The sequence below is a fragment of the Xenopus laevis genome, chromosome 4S, assembly GCF_017654675.1.
Source record: "Xenopus laevis strain J_2021 chromosome 4S, Xenopus_laevis_v10.1, whole genome shotgun sequence".
NCBI classification, from domain to species: domain Eukaryota; kingdom Metazoa; phylum Chordata; class Amphibia; order Anura; family Pipidae; genus Xenopus; species Xenopus laevis.
In genome coordinates, this window is record NC_054378.1 from 39756210 (window position 1) to 39775142 (window position 18933).

The 18933-nt window shown below is 37.5% G+C and overlaps 1 protein-coding gene across 1 annotated transcript; it reads right to left on the bottom strand.

Annotated features, from left to right (window-relative positions):
• Positions 1–1332: 1332 nt before the first annotated feature.
• Positions 1333–17575, bottom strand: tk2.S (thymidine kinase 2, mitochondrial S homeolog; the record flags this gene model as incomplete). The annotated part of the gene is given in 10 exon segments (NM_001088715.1): positions 1333–1410; positions 5562–5642; positions 6371–6450; positions 9534–9622; positions 10812–10885; positions 11836–11925; positions 12721–12774; positions 15780–15854; positions 16806–16840; positions 17395–17575. Coding segments are annotated over 10 exon segments (837 nt in total).
• Positions 17576–18933: the final 1358 nt, after the last annotated feature.

Below are 18933 nucleotides of genomic sequence, written 5' to 3' on the forward strand. Positions count from 1 at the left end.
CAACCAGCCTCCCGGAATGTTTTAATGGTTATCTTTTTAGAACAACCAGCCTCCCGGAATGTTTTAATGGTTATCTTTTTAGAACTTAAATAGCAATGTCTTGTGAATACTTTGCCGCAGATAAATTAACCTCTCCATGACATGTGGCATCTTCTATTTTTACCAAGATGTAGGCAGATGATAAATGTAATTGTTGAAGGGGAATACTCTATAATAAGTGTACCCCATTTGTGTATTCTGGTCAATGCCCTCCTGAATTAAAGGATCAGTAACACTAAAATATTTTATGTATAAAAAATTAATTCCACCCCCTTCAAATAACAAATGTATCTTGGACAAAGTTAATTATTTTTATTGCTTCATACATAAATACCTAGGTAAAATCCCACTTCCGGTTTTGTGCTGCATTTCAAAAAAGGCGATAGGGCGACATGCATTCTAAGCTTTTCTGCTTGCTTGCTCCAGTCTCCTGGTAGCCAAACGTTCTTGTTAAAACTGATAATCAGTTGCTTCTGCTTCACAAAGGGTTTCCTGCCACTCTGTATCTTTCACCAGCTTGATTTACTTCAGAACCGGCTGCCGGTTAGGGCACACAGGTCAGCCCTAAATCTTTGAAGGAAGTTGAAGGAAGATGGGAAACCCAGACAGCGAGGGCAGATTTGCTCTTAACTTTACTATCTAGCCCTTTTAGAAATAAATCTTGCTAAGGGTAGTGCTCCTACAGACTCTCTCCCCATACAAACTGTTTGATACAAAAGTGATGGAGAATATGACAGGCAAATCCTTCCTGAAGCAGAAGCCACTAACTTCCGGTTTTAAAGAAAGAGTGCATGCATAAGAGAATTTATGTCACCCCATTGCCTTTTCAATGCAGCACACAACCTGAAAAGGGTTTTTAATCTAGGTATTTGTGCATAAAACAATTATATAAAAAGAACTTTGTCTAAGATAGATGTGTTATTTGAAGGGGGTAAAATACATTTTTTACGTAAAATTTTTTGTGTTACTGGTCCTTTAACCAGAAATACAGAATCTATAAATCTGATACTATGGTCTTTTTATGCAGGCAATGTGGAGTTAATGTTCTATGGCACTTGAAAGGTCAATTGTTCAATAATACAAAATAAAACAGTAAAATATATGTACAATAACATTTGGAAATGTTGACGAAATGTTATGGTTGAAGATCCTCTGCTTCAGAAGAAAGATGCTCTGTAATGAATAGGTGCCCGCTAGGTGCATTAGCTTGACCCCCAATGTATTGCTTGCGGCAACTTTAGCTAGAATAGAGGAGTCAATGCTCTTTGCAGGTTGGGGTCACAATACATTGGGTTACAGTGACAAGATGCTGGTGCGATTCTCTTCATAGTGTTGAGTCAATTCCTCTAGTTCTTTATTACCATCTATTACCTGTGTATGGGGGGAAAAACATCATACAATCATTGTAGTCGTTCAGTGCGGAGTATGACTGGGTCTGCAGAAGTAACACACTTTTACTCATTATATTGCTTTTTCAACATTTGTACTTCCAAACATTACTTTTTTACTATATATGAATGGCAGTACTTTGACAGTCACAAATTCATATGTCCAGATCACAACTTTCAGATTTTTACTATTTTTAAGGTTAATGGCAGATTGGGCATGTTGTCACCTGCATGATATTGCCATGAGTGTGGGAGACAAAACCCCTAAAATACCTTCCCATTCAATAGTATTAGAATCTCTGTATCCCTACCAGCACAAATACTTTACAAGTTAAAAACATAGCAGTGAGATGGCACGGAGTTAAAGTCCGCTGGCAGGGACACAGTGATTCCAATGCTTCTGAATAGAAAGGTAATTTTCTTTAGTGTTTTGTCATCCATCCATTCACAAAATCAGGGTGTTGCACTTATAGATAGATACTCTGGAAGCTATAGAACAGCTTGTTTGGAACAGACCATTTATTTTTAGCAATCTTGCTATTTATCTCATGAACGCATTAGTCTAACACTTATATGTACTCACTGCACTTACTACCATACAAAGCAACTATGCATTGTACAATCTAGTCAGTGGCTGACTCAGGATATTCTTAAAGCTTTAATAAAAATTGATGTAAACAAAGCTCCAGGGCCTTATGGCATATGCCCCTGGGTGGAAGCTTAGTTCAGTTTTAGACCAGCCCCTATTTCTGATTTTCTCAGATTCACTTTCATCTGGATGGTGCTTATGGATTGGAGAAAAGCTGATGTTATTCCAATATTTAAAAAGGGATTACGATCTCAGCCTGGCAATTATAGGCCAGTAAGTTTGACATCTGTGGTGGGCAAATTATTTGAAGGCTTGTTAAGGGATCACATTCAAAATTTTTCCTAGTGAATGGCATTCTGAGCAGCAATCAGCATGGCTTTATGAAGGATAGGTCCTGTCAGACAAATTTGATTGCTTTTTAAGATGAGGTAAGTAAGATGCTGGACAGTGGGGGGGGCAGTAGATGTGATCTATTTGGATTTTGCCAAAGGGTTTGATACCGTGCCCCACAAACAACTGCTTTCTAAACTAAGGGAATTAATGGAGTCGTTTGCAAATGGATAGGAAACACGGGTACAGAGGGTGGTTGTTAATGGTACATTCTCTATTTGGAGTAAGATTCTTAGTGGGGTTCCTCAGGGCTCGGTATTGGGTCCACTTTTATTTAACTTGTTCATTAATGACTTAGGGGAGGGTGTTGTAAGTAATGTATCAGTGTTTGCAGATGACACAAAACTATCCAGCCCAATTAATTCCATCCAGGATGTGGCATCCTTGCAACATGATCTTGACAAACTGGCAATCTGGGCAGCTAAGTGACAAATGAGATTCAATGTTGATAAATGTAAAGTCATGCACCTGGGATGTAAAAATATCCAAGCCACTTATACCCTTAATGGGACTGCACTAGGCAAATCCATTATGGAAAAGGACCTTGGAGTCCTTGTAGATGATAAACATGCCTGTAGCAAGCAATGCCAGTCAGCAGCATCAAGGGCAAATAAGGTCTTGAGCTGTATTAAAAGGGGCATAGAGTCACGGGAGGAGGGGGTCATTCTTCCACTGTATAGAGCACTTGTAAGGCCCCATCTAGAATATGCCATAGAGTTTTGGTCTCCATCACTCAAACAGGACATTATTGTATTAGAGAGGGTACAGAGAAGGGCCACTAAGCTGGTAAAATATATGAAAATCTTAGTTATGAAGAAAGACTGGCCAAATTGGGGATGTTCACGCTGGAGAAGAGGTGCTTAAGGGGTGATATGATAACTATGTATAAATATATAAGGGGATCGTATAATAATCTCTGTAATGCTTTATTTACCAGTAGGTCTTTCCAGCTGACACAAGTTCACCTATTCCGATTAGAAGAAAAGAGGTTCCGCCTAAATATTGGGAGAGGTTTTTTTACAGGGAGAGTTGTGAAGATGTGGAATTCTCTCCCTGAATCAGTTGTACAGGCTGATACATTAGATAGCTTTAAGAAGGGGTTGGATTGCTTTTTAGCAAGTGAGGGAATACAGAGTTATGGGAGATAGCTCATAGTACTAGTTGATCCAGGGACTAGTCCGGCCATTTTGGAGTCAAGAATGAATTTTTTCCCCTCTGAGGCAAATTGGAGAGGCTTCAATTTTTTTTTTTTGCCATCCTCTGGATTAACTAGCAGTTTGGCAGATGTAAAAAAAACCCAAAAACTAAAAGGTTGAACTTGATGGACGTGTGTCTTTTTTCTACCTTACTTACTATGTTACTATGTATGTTACTCTATTATTATTACTGCATTGCAATTCTATATCATACTGTAAAAAAAAAAATGTTAATATGTAAAAATATGTCTCACTGCCCTTTGCTGCATAAGAAATTCCTATGTACTTCTAGTACAAATGGCAATAAACAACTACTTGACTTGACTAAATCCTCCCTGTAAATTTATTTTGACTTGCAAAATTGCTTTTGAAGACCACTGTATTTTCCCCCAGACACAACACAACTCAAAAATTAGAACCTTAAATAAAAGTTAAATTTAATCTAAAACCATAGGTACAAGACTGCAGCAGATATTCTAAGTGTGAACACACTAATCAAACCAATTCATAAACCATTGCAGTTTATGAAACCAAAACGAATGTGGGAAATGTAATGTGTTTCCCTAGTGCAGAAAACGTTGGCCGATTACAGACCTCGACAACTTCCTTGCAATGTGTGCTAACAAATGGCTTTTGCAAACATGCGCAGTGTATGTAATAACATTTTACAATCGCAAAGTTTTCTATTGTGGCAAAATATTTAACGGAACTCCAGAGCAGGTGTTAACGCTAACCTTCACATATCAATAATGCACAATGTAATATTCGTCAGCGAATGATTTTATATAGCGAGCAGCCCTAAACATTTGCAAAAACTGAAATCCTGGCAAGGAAGGAGGGACTAAACACTGGTGTTACAAATTGTAACAACTTCTTCACAGCTTACAGACAGCATGCAGGAACAACATTACCCGCAATGCATTGCACTGCGATGTTCCTTCCTTATTGAAATCACACGTGCAGTGAATTGTGGGGTTTGGAGGATGCAGGCTAAGAACAGATTGCTGCTGATACAAAGTAACAGTAGTCAGCCAGCTCAGCAAAGTAGTCAGACAGATCAGCATGAGAGCAGGGGGCTAGGCTTAAGGAACTGTTCCAAACCATTAAAAGTCTGCATCTCTTTTAATTGATGTATATTGCAAAGTTGCTTGAAGTAAAAGCTTTTTATGTCTGTGTGGAGTTCCCCTTTAATTATATTCCCCCGCATAGGCTCCTAACTCCCATTATGCTACTTTTAACCAGGTTCACTACAGACTCATGTTATTTTAGCATACACACTTATGGAAGTTTTACATATATAATTTACACCCATGTGAAACACTGAATTATTTTGCATGCTTTGTATAAACTAGTGCTCCATAAATATGTGGTTTTGCTCAACTTGTATATGATTCTTTAGCTATATTCACAAATTTTTAGAGCAAAAAAAAAAAGCAGTTTATTTCTTATGGGATATTCATTTTCTGTGCAGTTCTTTAACAGCACTGAACATCTGAATCAATTTTTTCCAATGTAAATCGTATGAGAGATTTGGACATTAAGTTGTTAAAGAAGTCCACTACCCAAAAACTGTTTTAGCAACTTGCCAAAACATATTCATTACATCTTCTGAATAGCTTTAAAGTTATCTGTAATTTTTTTTTACTATGAAAATCTGTATCTGTCTGTTGGTTTATAACTGGGGTGTCCAAACTTTTTGCAAGGAGGGCCAGATTTGGCGAGGTAAAATGGTTGGGGGCCGACCATTTAGCCTGACATTCTTTGAACCATTAACATAATTTATCTCATTTAAACAAGGAATCGCATACCCGTAGCTGGCACGTCAGTACGTCTATTGCACCTCCAGCAATAGACGTACAGCGAGACTTTTTGGATGGAGGACCCTTTTAAACCTAAATGCACCAATAAAAATTGTGATAACAGTGATAATAAATAAACCAGATATAAATAAATACTCACAAGCACGGGTGCCGGCACTGAGAAGGACGTCTGTTTAACTAGCCAGTCTTCATAGAGATTGTGGATTGCACACAGATATTCCTGTTCAGAAATAAAGACGACAAGCCTTTGAGTTGAGTGAGAGCAAAACACCTGCATTCATACTGAACAAGAAACACACGTCAAACGCTGTCTACTACCATGCTGACACTCTCCACTGTAACTAAAAGAATTCTTGTGAATGGCAAGTGACCTAAGCCATATCTTCTATTCTCACATTTAACTCATATTTCCTGTTTCTCTTATAAGTGTCTAGTGTGCAGCCAGTCTGTCTCTCAGTTACATCTAACTTCTAAAACAGTGTGACCCTTTTCATTTGAAAAAGGGGAACAAAAAGCAAAGAAAGTGAACAGACTTTTTGGAAGATACTTGATAAAAGCTACTAGATTCGCTGTCTCCAGCATAGATGCTTTTCTTTGCTTGTGTGGGGGCGTCAGACTTTCTGTAGATGCCAGTCACTTTTATCAAGTCTCTCCATGACTCCCTACTGGAGTTTATCAAATTGGTGACATTGTATAAGCAACTAAAGGAAAGTATTTTTTTTTTTTTTTTTAAAAAATGATAGTCTGTACTGTGCAAGGTATTTACACATTTGTTAATGGATCACATCAAGAGAATATTTTGGAGCATGGCTCTGACTAGGAATCAGCATGGCTTTATGAAGGACAAATTGTGTCTGACAAATGTAATGGCTCTGAAGTAGGAGCTTGGACAGAGAGGTTGCAGTAAAGTAGTTGTACAGTAGGTAAACTTGGTAGAAATTCTCTTACCAGTGGTATAACACTCTCCTCTTCTCTACACCTCTTCTTTAGTCTCTGGTAACAGATTTCTGGAGATGTCTGCAGATAAACTTTAATAGAAGGGGAACAGGGCAATATTTGTTATGTCCCTGGTTCTTTCACACACATATGTTTATTGTTTACATATTTCTGAAAGTACATTTGCTAAGTGTATGAACAAATATTTGCAAAAAGCCTGGGACAGGCTGCTTTACAACAATACGGTAATCCTTTACTTACAAGGGAAAGATTCGGACATTATGGTAAACTCTGCAGAAAACATTTCCTTTTCCTTAACAATATTTGTCTGTGACTTAGGAACTGCCCTCCTACCTGTCTATACAGTTTGCAATACGTGGCACTGTCATGAAGCTTGTAGCAGTGGTCCACCCTACATCTGTCTTCTGACCTTTGATTTGAACAAGGACCACGAAAAGTAAGTTCACACAAAGGCAAATAGCCTCTTCTGAGATAAGGCAAACCAGAAGCAGCAGAAAGACAATCACAAACTAGAACACATTTAAAAGGAACATTTATCAAGGGTCGAATTTCAAATTCATATGAGTTTTTTTAAATTCTATTGAATTCAAGGGAAATTTTTAAAAAAAATCAAATTCTTAAAACTCAGACAAATTTTACCGATCCGAAAAAAACTCAAATAAAATTTGATTTGAATTATACAAAACTCGATTCGAGTTTTTTTTCTCCGAAAAAAAAACCCCAGTATGTCAGGAAGGCTACAAAGCACCAAATTGATCCCTGAACCTCTCCCATTGACTTATAATTGACAGTAATTCGGAAGGTTTTAGTGGCGAATAGTCAAATTCTTAAAGGGCCAGAGTATGATAAATCTTCAAAATCGAATTAGAATTTTTAATAAAAACTCTAATCGAGTTTGGATAATTCCCTAGTCGAATTTGCAAACACCTATTGTTGCTTTTTAGCCTGCAGGCCACAATGAAGCTATATGATTTGCTTGATGCAATTTATACTTCAGGCAAACATTAGGCACGTGACTGTGGGAGCGAATCAAATGCTTCATGTCTTTCTAATTACTTGTTCCAGGTATAATATATTAAAGAGAAGAGCAAAACTTTGTACTGATCCCACTGTTAATAAACTAAGTGACCATTCCACTACACAGACAATTACACTTCTCTCTTTTGATATAGTTTCATGTTTCATAGGTATATTTTGGTACTACCAAGACAGAAAGGTGAGCCAGGAAGCAGAAAAACTGGTTTGATTTTTTTTTTATTAGTTGTTTTTCCCTTAAATATGAAGTTAGCCCTTTTATAAACTTTTACTACATTATAGATCGAATCATTCTAAGTAACTTTCTAACTGGTCTTCATTTTTGTTTATTCTTTACAGTTTACAACTTGATCAGCATTCCTATTCTGCCTCCTTATAACTAGCAATTGTTGGGGCACTGTCCCCAGCAACCAAAAAATCAGATTAAAAATGATGCTGTAATTTTGCTATTCTTATTTTTTTTTTTTATTGCTTATATTTCTGTTGCAGCACTCTACTATTCATCTTCATTTCAAGTCCTAGCAATCAAATTCCAGGCCGGATAGCTACTCAACAAAAATGTTTGTTTAGAAAAATGAAAGCTGCATCAGTGGACGATGAAATGGTAAACATAATCAGATAAGAATGGGCTAGTATTGCATTTTTACATGATGTAGAAGTTATACCTAAAAAAACAAAGCTTGTTCCCAAACCTGAAATGTATAATCCAGTGAGGCACAATCTCCAATCACTTCCCATTTGAAGTAATCTATGAGCCTTTAATAAGGTGGTCATACACTGTCAGGTTCACTCATCTAGCAAAGTCACCAATTAACTGGATCTGGGTCTGTTTTGGCCCCCCATATCAGGGGCCAAATCAGGCTGATCCAGTCATTGACCAATTACAGAGGGGCCTTCAGGTCCATCAGAGGACTGCATCAATACACATCATGCAAAAAGAAAAAAATAAGATTTAAATGTTGGTTAGAATTAGGCATTCTATAACATAGTAAAAGTTCACTTAAAGGTGAACCACCCTTTGATATGCATCACTGGTGTCCTTACATTACACTGTAATTCTTTCTAATATGGCTCTTTAAACTTCCTTTTTCAGTGTGTAACATTTTTTCGTTAGTTGTTAAAGGGCATGTAAAGGCAAAAAAATAAAATCCCATTTTTACTTTCTTTAATGAAAAAGAAACCTATCTCCAATATACTTTAATTAAAAAAAAAAAGTGTACCGTTTTTATAAGAAACCTGAATGTATGCAGTGAAATTCTCCCTTCATTTACTGCTGTGGATAGGAATTGTCAGACGGTCCCTAACTGCTGGCCAAGGAAACAATCATACTTATGAACAGCAAGGGGAGCCCCCGCCTTACTTCACAGCCATGAAGAACTCAAGCAGCTTTGTTTGTTTCCCTGTAGAGCAGTTGGCGACTGTGTAGAGATTTATATTGGATTTTATTTTTGCCTTTATTTCCCCCTTACTGTTTCCAACTCCAGCTGCAGGGACAAAGATCATGGAGCCAGATTTGAACAGATAAACTGGTATTCTATTTGAAGGATTATTTTGCTGCAGCCACTGGTTCTGCAGAGTTGGATAAAGTATGTATTAAACAATACAAAAACTATAAAATCAACATTAGATTACATGACAACACAGGACTCAGTGCAGTCTGACTATTCTGATTATTAATCAGTCTTGCCGTATCGGCTTCTGGCAGATATTATTTGACGTGTGCTGTTTTGATAATTTATAATGATCCCTAAGCAGTAGCCCAGACCACACTGAGCATGTGCACAGTCTTGGTCTTGCAAAGATGTTCAACAAAGATACAAGATGGTGACCCACCGTGGCCAACTTTGAAGCATAAATCATTTATTTGATTAGGCTTGTGGTGCAGTAAGTCTATGCTTATGTTTAGTAGACAAAATACAGCATTTCTAGCCTTATTCTACTTTCGACTTTACTTCCCCATTAAGTATATTTCTGTATAGCACTGCACTATACAGAAGCTGCTCAACATTATGAAACTACCAAGGTATCTGTGTAAAAAAAGGCAAAAGAGAAATGGAAAGAACATGAAAATAACACAGGTACTGTACAGCTAATACATCACCACTGATGAGGGTATTACCGATCAGATCAACCGAGGTATCGGTGTTCTTTACAATCCATTTAAACCACTCTGTTAAAATGGCATAATCCACGGCTGGCATTTTTCCGCTGTACAATACACAAAGGAAAGGAGGTTATTGGAAAGGTTATTCTCTGCAAGCCAGGGGATTAAATTCCAGTTGGGGTCTGTTTAGCAGGATATAGGTATGTGCAGAGTGCTAATATACTAAAGAAGTTTGTTGGCTATGATAGAAATAAAAAAGCAATCCCTATTGATATCTGCCAGGAAGGATCAAAAAGCTTAATGCATTTCCTTTGTGTCCACATTTGGATCCAATAGCCAACAGGTACATCAATTCTGCAAAATGATGCTAAACTAAATAAATACTGTAACCAATCAGCCATTCTTTTAATCTGGAAGAGTCTGGAAGAGTCCCGTGAAAATTGGCAAAGTCTAAAGTCTGCCTTATGTCTGATGTTTCTGCTTTGTCAGGAGGACTAAAATGAAGGCAAGTATGAATGCTGATTAGAGTAAGAGTTGAAGGGAAAACAATTACTACATGTCCTAGATTTTATTTTAACTGTGGTTTAATGGCTGACACAACATTACTATCATATTATATATTTCATATCATCATTATATTATCATCTGTAATCTTGTTATAAGTTAACCTAAAAAGTCTATAAACACTGCCTAAATGTAAATCTGCTCTAGTTTACATCAAACCAGTCATAACACAAGGGAAGAGAAATGCTATTTGGCATGGGAATATAATTATTATACCCAGAGAAAATACAGGCATAGTAATCCATTGTAACACTGTAACATAAGGCACTTTTTTGGGAGGATTCAGTTGTTTCTTTAAAGGAGAATTAACGTTTAACTAAAGAATTAGGCTAGAATGTTATACAATATGTTTTAAGCTTCCAGCCCAAAGCAACCACAGCCCTTTAGCAGCTTTAGCCCTTTAGTAGCTCCCCATCTTCTTGTCTGCTGATTCACTGCACATGCTCTGTGCTGCTGTCTCTTACTGAGCTTAGGGTCCCACTCACAATATACAGTACACATAGAATATAAATGTTACAATATAAGGCTGATTAGTAATTAATACAGATCATTACTACATGGCAGCACAGAAAACAGTGCAATTAGCATCAGAATATTAATAATCAGCTGTCTGACATTACTGGGGAGGTTAATAGCAATGGGATGCATGATGGAGTATCAAGGTGCTGTCAATTAGGAGCAAGTGCAATGTGTATGGTAGCCGAACACAAGAAAAACAACTTTACTTACCTCTGATACAAGTTCTCTACAAAGATATACTTTGCACTGTAAATTGACCTTTCCATCATTTTAACAGGCGAGATCTACAAATAATTATAAAGAAGTCATTGATAAGTCTATGGTGTGCATTTCCAGTTTTTCTCACCATTTACTCAGTCTCATTATTCACAAACTTGAAAAGCTGTGCCTAAAGATCGTAGCACTGAGCTGAAGTGAGGAATGCAACCAAACTTGATTAAAATCACAAATTACTATTTATCCATTTTGAAACACCTTGTTCAGAGCGTGCAGGGTGAGATTAGTATCAACTAAGGGGCAGATTTATCAAGGGTCGAATTAGAAATTCTAATTTGATTTTTTTTATGGTCAAAACTGTCAAATTCGACAAGAGAGTTATTCAAATTTGATTCGAGTTTTTTAAAAAAAATTCAAATTCGAATTTGATTTTCGAGATTTATCATACTCTGGCCCTTTAAGAACTCGAATTTGACTATTCGCCACCTATAACTTGCCAAGTTGCTGTTTAAGTCCATGAGAGAGGTCCAGGGATCAATTTGGAGTTCTTCTTTCAGCCTTCCTTTTAAAATTAAATTCGAGTTATTGGGTCAATTCCATTCATCTGAGTTTTATACATGTGATTTTATTAATACATTGGTTGAATTTCAAATTTATGGGAGTTTTTAAAAACTCACATGAATTTGAAATTTAAACTTGTGAGTTTTTATCAGTTTAAAACAGAGTTGGTGACCCCCCCCCCCCCCCCACAGCTATGACTGGTACGCAGTTTTATCTTCTTTCACATAACAAAAACTTACAGCAGTTTCAGTGGTACAATAAGCCAAACTTCTATGCTGCCTGAATTAATCCTTACAAACAGGAAGTAACCCCATTTCCAAAGTGCCCTAAGTGATCCTGGGCTGGAGTTCAAGTTACTGTACCTTCCACACTACTGTATGTAGAAGGAAATTTAAAAAGAAGGGATTATCTTGTGCGTCAGACTTTATACCGCTTTATGTACCCCTCCCAAACGTACTGATGGTTTGGTGTGAATGTCCAACATGGTGAGTTGCACGTACGTCTGCAAAGTTAAGCCCCACTTGTTAGGATCTTGATACATTAAACCCTGGAAAAAAATACAAACACATATATTATATGACTGAAAGTGTAACAAATGTTGAATTGCTGGGGGACTAAAAGAATGTTGAGAGATATCCTGAAGAAGATTAGAGGCAAGTAAAATATTTTTTAATAGAGTGAACGGTACTCTGTGGGATATGGTTACATCATTTTAAAGAAAACAGTAGAAATCCTATTTTAATATCCTAAAGGGATGTAGTAACCCATGGGAAATGAAAAGTAAAAAGAATTTAAGGGTTCTAAAACCTGACATTAGTAATGTACATTGAGGAAAATGGAAAAAAGCAACCTTCATTTAGTTAGGAATAAAAGTAAAACTAAAAAAATCTATATGGTTACTTTATATGACCTCAAGCTTACTGAGGCAGGAATAGTAAAAATGTTTTAATATCTAAAGAATTTCCAAAGATTATAAAAATTGGTTGTGGAAAGGGGTTAACCAACAGGGAGTAGCTTTCACCTGACAACCCTTCCAGGCTGAATGTTGAATTTTCTTGAGTTTCCTTCCCGTCAAGGTTTTACAACAAGAGTGGCCTTTGTACAGAAACACTCTGTGTTTTATTATCTCATTTGACTTAGAAGGAACAAGGAAACTATAATATTACAATAAAATATCTGTTGAAGACAAAGGAGGGAAAGAATACAATATATACAATTATATACTGGGATCATCTGAATGTGGCTGATCTTCCCATCCAAGTTCTTTAAATTACTATTGCTGCACAAACAAATAGCCGCATTGTCATAATAAGGCTCCTGGGCAATATACTTGGATACTTACAAGTGGGTTATGGCCACAGACATTTCTCCATTTAGCTACAGGCTCCTTGAATACCTTAAAAAGAAACAAATATATTAAGAAACATCAGACCACCCAAAAGCAAAAAATGAAAAACATTTTCTCTCGGGAAACTATGAACATATCTAAAGTATTAAAATGCATTACTTGCCTCTATAAATATGTAGGTATTACATAGCTTGGAATGGAGCAATGATGTAAAATCTTTAAAGAACTAAACCCTGAAATGAATGTGGATAAAAATGCCTTCTTTTATATACTGAACTTGTGGCACCAGCCTAAAGTTTCAGCTTCTCAATAGCAGCAATGATTCAGGGCTTCAAACTTGTCACAGGGGGTCACCATCTTGGAAAGTGTCTGCGACACTCACATGCTCAGTGGGCTCTGAGCAGCTGTTGAGAAGCTAAGCTTAGGGGTTGACTTAAATTATCAAGCAGAAAACTAGATTGATCCTACAAGGCCGATTATTAAATTCTGATGTTAGTTGCACTGTGCTGCCATGTAGTCATTATCTGTATTAATTACTAATCAGCCTTTTTATTGTGACATTAATATTCTATATGTTCTGTATATTTGAGTCGGTCCCTAAGCTCAGTAAGTGACAGCAGCACAGAGCATGTGCAGTGAATCAGCAGAAGATAGGGAGCTACTGGGGCATCTTTGGAGACACAGATCTTTACTGCTAAAGGGCTGCGGTTTCCTTGGGCTGGTACAGAAGCCCAAAACATAATGTACAACATTTCTAGCCTACTTCTTTCATTAAAAAAAAAGCGGTATAATGAAAGTCCTATGCAAATTAAACATGAAACCCAAATTCTTTATTTCTTTAAAACATCCATAATGTTTATAAGCTCATTGTTTCAGCTGTCAATCATATATTGCCTGCCCCTCCTCTATGCCTTGGGCAACATTTGCTCACTGTATATAAATGAACTCTACTCAGTATTTGCTGCCCAAGACAAATTGTGAGTCCCAAACTACACATGTCAATAGTTTTAAAAGCCAATTGCACACAGAATGGTTTCAGATTGGAGTCAGGACTTCAAACTTGTCAAGGATTTTTTTCCCCATTTTGAGCCAAATTAGAGAGGCTTTAGAATAGTTTTTTTTTGCCTTCCTCTTGATCATTTAGCACTTAGGCAAATTATACATATAAAAGGTTGAACTTGATGGACTTCTAACTTACTATGTTACTATGTTCTGATCCCCACCTGGTTGTCAGGAACAGCCGTAAGCAGCTTTCTTCCATTTAGACCAGTGATCCCCAACCAGTAGCTCGTGAGTAACATGTTGCTCTCCAACCCCTTGGATGTTGCTCTCAGTGGCCTCAAAGCAGATGATTATTTTTGAATTCCAGGCTTGAAAGCAAGTTTTGGTTTCATAAAGACCAGATGCACTGCCAAACAGAGTCTCAATGTAGGTTGACAATCCACATAGGGGCCACCAAATGGCCAATCACAGCACTTATTTGGCACCCCAAGAACATTTTTCATGCTTGAGTTGCTCCCCAAATCCTTTTACTTCTGAATGTTGCTCACGGGTTCAAAAGGTTGGGGATCCCTGATTTAGATGAAAGAAAGCTCATGTACGCACTTTAAAACTTTTGACAGCTGTTCTTTCCAGGAGGACTGCAATAGTCAAAACAAAATGTGTGTTGTTGGCCTAAGGGAAGGCTGTCTGCTTCCAGTGATTTATTTATTTATTTATTTTATTTTTATAAAATCCTTTTTGCCTATATATTTTAGCAACCTGTTACATTCCATTAATATAGTATGTTGGCCATAAATGGCTGACAATTCTTTTTCTGATGAAGCAAAAGATCACATTTGAATGAAGGACCTCTCAAACAAGGCTGTTTACCACTGTTTAACTCAGTGTAAATCTCTAGATCAAAAAAATATTGCTTTAAAAATAAAACAGTACAATATACTTAATTTTGGAGGAAATAAAGAGAGGAAACCCTTAAAGGGGTGGTTCACCTTTAAGGTAACTTTTAGTATGTTATAGAATGGCCAATTCTAAGCAACTTTTCAATTAGTTTTCATTATTTTTTTTTTATATAGTTTTAAAACTGCCTTTTTCTTCTGTCTATTTGCAGCTTTCAAATGGGCGTCACTGACCCCTTCTAAAAAGGAAATGCTCTGGAAGGCGACAAATGTATTGTTAATGATAATTTTGATAACTAATCATAATATTCAGGCCCTCTCCTATTCATATTCCAGTCTCTTATTCAAATCAATGCATGGTTGCTAAGGTCATTTTTGCCCTAGCAACCAGATTGCTGAAACCACAAACTGAAGAGCTGTTGAAAAAAAAGCTAAATTACTCAAAAACCACAAATAATAAAAAATGAAAACCAATTGCAAATTGTCTCAGAACATCCCTCTCTACATCATACTATGAGTTATCACATAGGTGAACAGCCCCTTTAAGGTGGCCATTGACATAACAATTACGATCTTTCTTGGAAAAGATCTTTCCAAGAAAGATCGTTTGTTTCAATACACACATGTAGAGCTGAATCCTCAGATATACAGGTAGAAACAATAGAATTCTATGTGTATCTGACAATTCAACACTAATAATGGCCGATGTTTGGGTGCCTTTAAAGGCATCCGATCAAAATTTTCCGCCCAACTAGGGACAAGAAATTGAACAATAGATATTGATCAGTTTGATCCCATATAGATACAGCTAAGACAGACAAAATAGATGAACCTAATTTCTACTGCTCACTACTAAAACAAGATTCTAGGGATACTTACTCAAGTGATAAGACAAAACACTTGCAAACACGGAGGACAGATATAGCTACAGATTCAAGAAAATGACGTGGTGGAAGGAGAGCCACTTATAATGCATAATAATAATACAACTGACATCAAAAAGTACTTCAACAGACAGTGTTAATTAAAAATTAGATAAATAAATGCTTTCAGACCATACTTTAGGATGTGAGGATGACTCCCAGATGAAGGTCCATCCCAATAAAGGTTAGGAGATGAACAGGTACCAAGTTAACACAGATGTGTATAAAATACCTCAAGATCTGGAGTATTAGAAAAATAATCCAAGCAGCTTGTTTTTCCACTTGCAATATTCCCCTCCACACAAATCTGATCAAGGGAAAAAAAACATCATGGAGATAAAGGAACAGAACTTGATAACTATCGATGCATCATATCAATCATTTTGGGTTTGGTTACTCATCATGACTAAGCAACCGGTTTTCCCCACAGACTGCACTAGAACTCAAAGGGGGTTATTTACTAAACTCCGATTTTTTTCTGGTCGGAGTTTAAAACACACAATTTTTTCATAGGAAAAAAAACCAAAATTTTTTGTGAGTTATTAAACCCGATGGGGTTAAAAGTCAGAATCACAAAGTACTTGATCTAAAAACCCGCCATGGTCATGTAGAAGTCAATGGCAGATGTCCCATTTACCACTGGAAGATATCATGATCTAAGCTGGGCTTCATATAAAACTAAAATACAAATGCTATAATACTAAAATATAATTTTCGGCGATAATCTGAAAATATTGGAGTTTTCCAGCGTCAAATCTGAAAAATCATATAATTCAGAGTCTTTACCAGCACCACATTTTTTACGAGTACATTTCTTGTTAAAGACGCGCACGGGAGTGGTTTTAAGAGAATAGTAAGAAATTTCGGATGTCAATAAATAGCCATGGGCTATCAGATCCATTGCTGTCAGTATCATGGAATCTACATTCAGTCTGAATCCTGCACCAAATGCTGAGATTCAGTCAGCTCCTGGGTTTGGGGTATGGAGAGTGATGGAATGGCAAGGGAAAACATTATCTGCATCCAGGCCTGGACTGGCAATCTGTGGGTTCTGGCAAATGCCAGCGGGGCTGTTATAAGGTGCCATAGAAAGTCAGTATTTAGTGGGCTGGTGGGGACTGTTTGGGCCTCTATGTGGGCTGATCGGGCCTCTGTGTACCTGAAATGCCAGGGCGTATTTTAATTCTCAGTCTGGACCTGTCTATATCCCAATATACATTAGTTCAGGGGAATTAAAGATACTATAGAAACTACTTACTACTGTGCTCTTCTCTCGGCTTTTTAGACCATTACCTTAAAGTAAATAGGAAATGCAAAGGCAGGGTTAGACAAATGACTGAAGGCAAGTAGGCACTGCACACGTATAGATACAGGTATAGACACAGGTATAGGCAGTTTACTGAAAAAAAGAATACAATATAAGAAAGGAAGAACAGCAACAAAATTGTTGCGATTGAGTTGTGGTGTGCAGTTCTGCTTTCAAAGTCTAAAAAATGTTAACTATTGAGTCAAAGTGAACACGCAACGTTCTATACAGCGCTCACATCCCACCAATCCCCAGTCCAAAGGGGATCCATCATTTAGTAGAATAAATCACAACGAAAAACAGAAGGTACCAACTGTTGGAGTTTCCAAAGTACTATGAAAAGTTAAAAAAAATCTTTATTAGGACATACAGAAGCCTAAGGTGTTTGGTGCCTTTGAGGCTATGAGTAAGGGGCCACGAAACGTGTAAGGCTCGTGTATGTCCTAATATAGATGTATTGATCCCTGCTTTGACATATCTATTGATAGTGGTGAATGTAAGGCGCAGAACTGTCCCATTGGCTGCTGGCACCAGTGAATACCTGTGCTCCCCGAGGGCAATATTCCTCTCCGCATGATGTTGCATCTGCCGCACAAAGCGCTCGCTATTCTTCTAACAGTCAGGGCAGTATTTGCGCCGAGGTTAAACCTCGCCAGAGCGCCTGTTTTATGTTCAGTACAACAGAGCCGTATACATGTCCGGGCAGCTAGTAGTACTGACATGCTGAGCAAAGTACACGCATATTCTACTTCCGGGATCAGACACAGCGTCACAAAGCGCCGGCTGCCCAATAGGCTACAGAGAGGAGTCTAAAATCAGGGGCGGGGAAGAAGCTGAATACTCCTGGATCATGTGATGGCGTAAATAGCCACTAGGTGTCGCGCAAATACCAAATAAGACTCAATAACTGTATGTCAGACGGTGCTGCATTGGAGTGTGCTGAGATACAAGTAACCCCTTACTGACCAGAAGGAACCCAGCAGATTGGTTGGTTTCCAGCTAAATTGGGCTATTAATTAAAAGCCCAGGCGGGTCTTGAAAGTACAAACTAGCCAAGGTACGGATTGGGGCTACTTTTTGGGCCTTTGGCTGGTTTTTACTTTGGTTTGTTCTAGCTCTAATGTGCCAAGCCTGCATCTCCCAGTGCATACAATTCAAAACAAAAACAGTACAACTACAGTTCCTGGGGTTCCCCTTTGGTTCCGACTCGGTTTCCCGTTTCTCCTCGGGCGGCAATCAAAATATCAACAGTCTGTATGAGTCAGCGCTAAAAGCTAGGAGAAAAAAGAGTGCAGCATAAAGAGAATCTGTGTAGTGGATTGTTGATAGTTGTAGTCCCACACTGCCCCAAAAGGCCACTATAAGGTGTTAAATTACTTTTTACATCCACCACTTGTCTGTGTTTATAAGTTGGGTACTTACAAACGTTTATAAATAACGTTTACGAAATATAATTTCAGATATATCCAGACTTGAGCGCAAAACTACAAACCCTAAATGGAGATTCGATGTGCCCTGTAATAACTTCACAAATGTGGGTGGAATATTTTTTCTTTTTTTACACACACTAAAAAGGTTTCACTTTTACACTATCTTCTGCGCATTATATATTTCCTCTGACAGCATGGAAAAATCATAGAACGCGCAAGTCTGGATATATCTGAAAGCTTTAAAGTCTATAAACGTTTGTAAGTACCCAACTTATAAACACAGACACGTGGTGGATGTAAAAAGTAATTTAACACCGTATAGTGGCCGTTTGGGGCAGTGTGGAACTACAACTATCAACAATCCACTACACTTAGATTCTCTTTATGCTGCACTCTTTTTTCTCCTAGCTTTTAGCGCTAACTTATACAGACTGTTGATATTTTGATCTCCCAGTGCATGTTGGGTAATGTAGTTTTTGTTTAACAATTTGCAGACTGTCAAGTGTAATGTAAGACTACAATACCCAGCATGCAATGGGACTGACTTGCATAGAAGTCGGGAGTTAACAGATATTGGGCTCTGTACCCCAGTCTCCTCTTAAACATTCTCTCATTTTCTCCATGACTTTCCTCAATTTCAGGCAATTTTG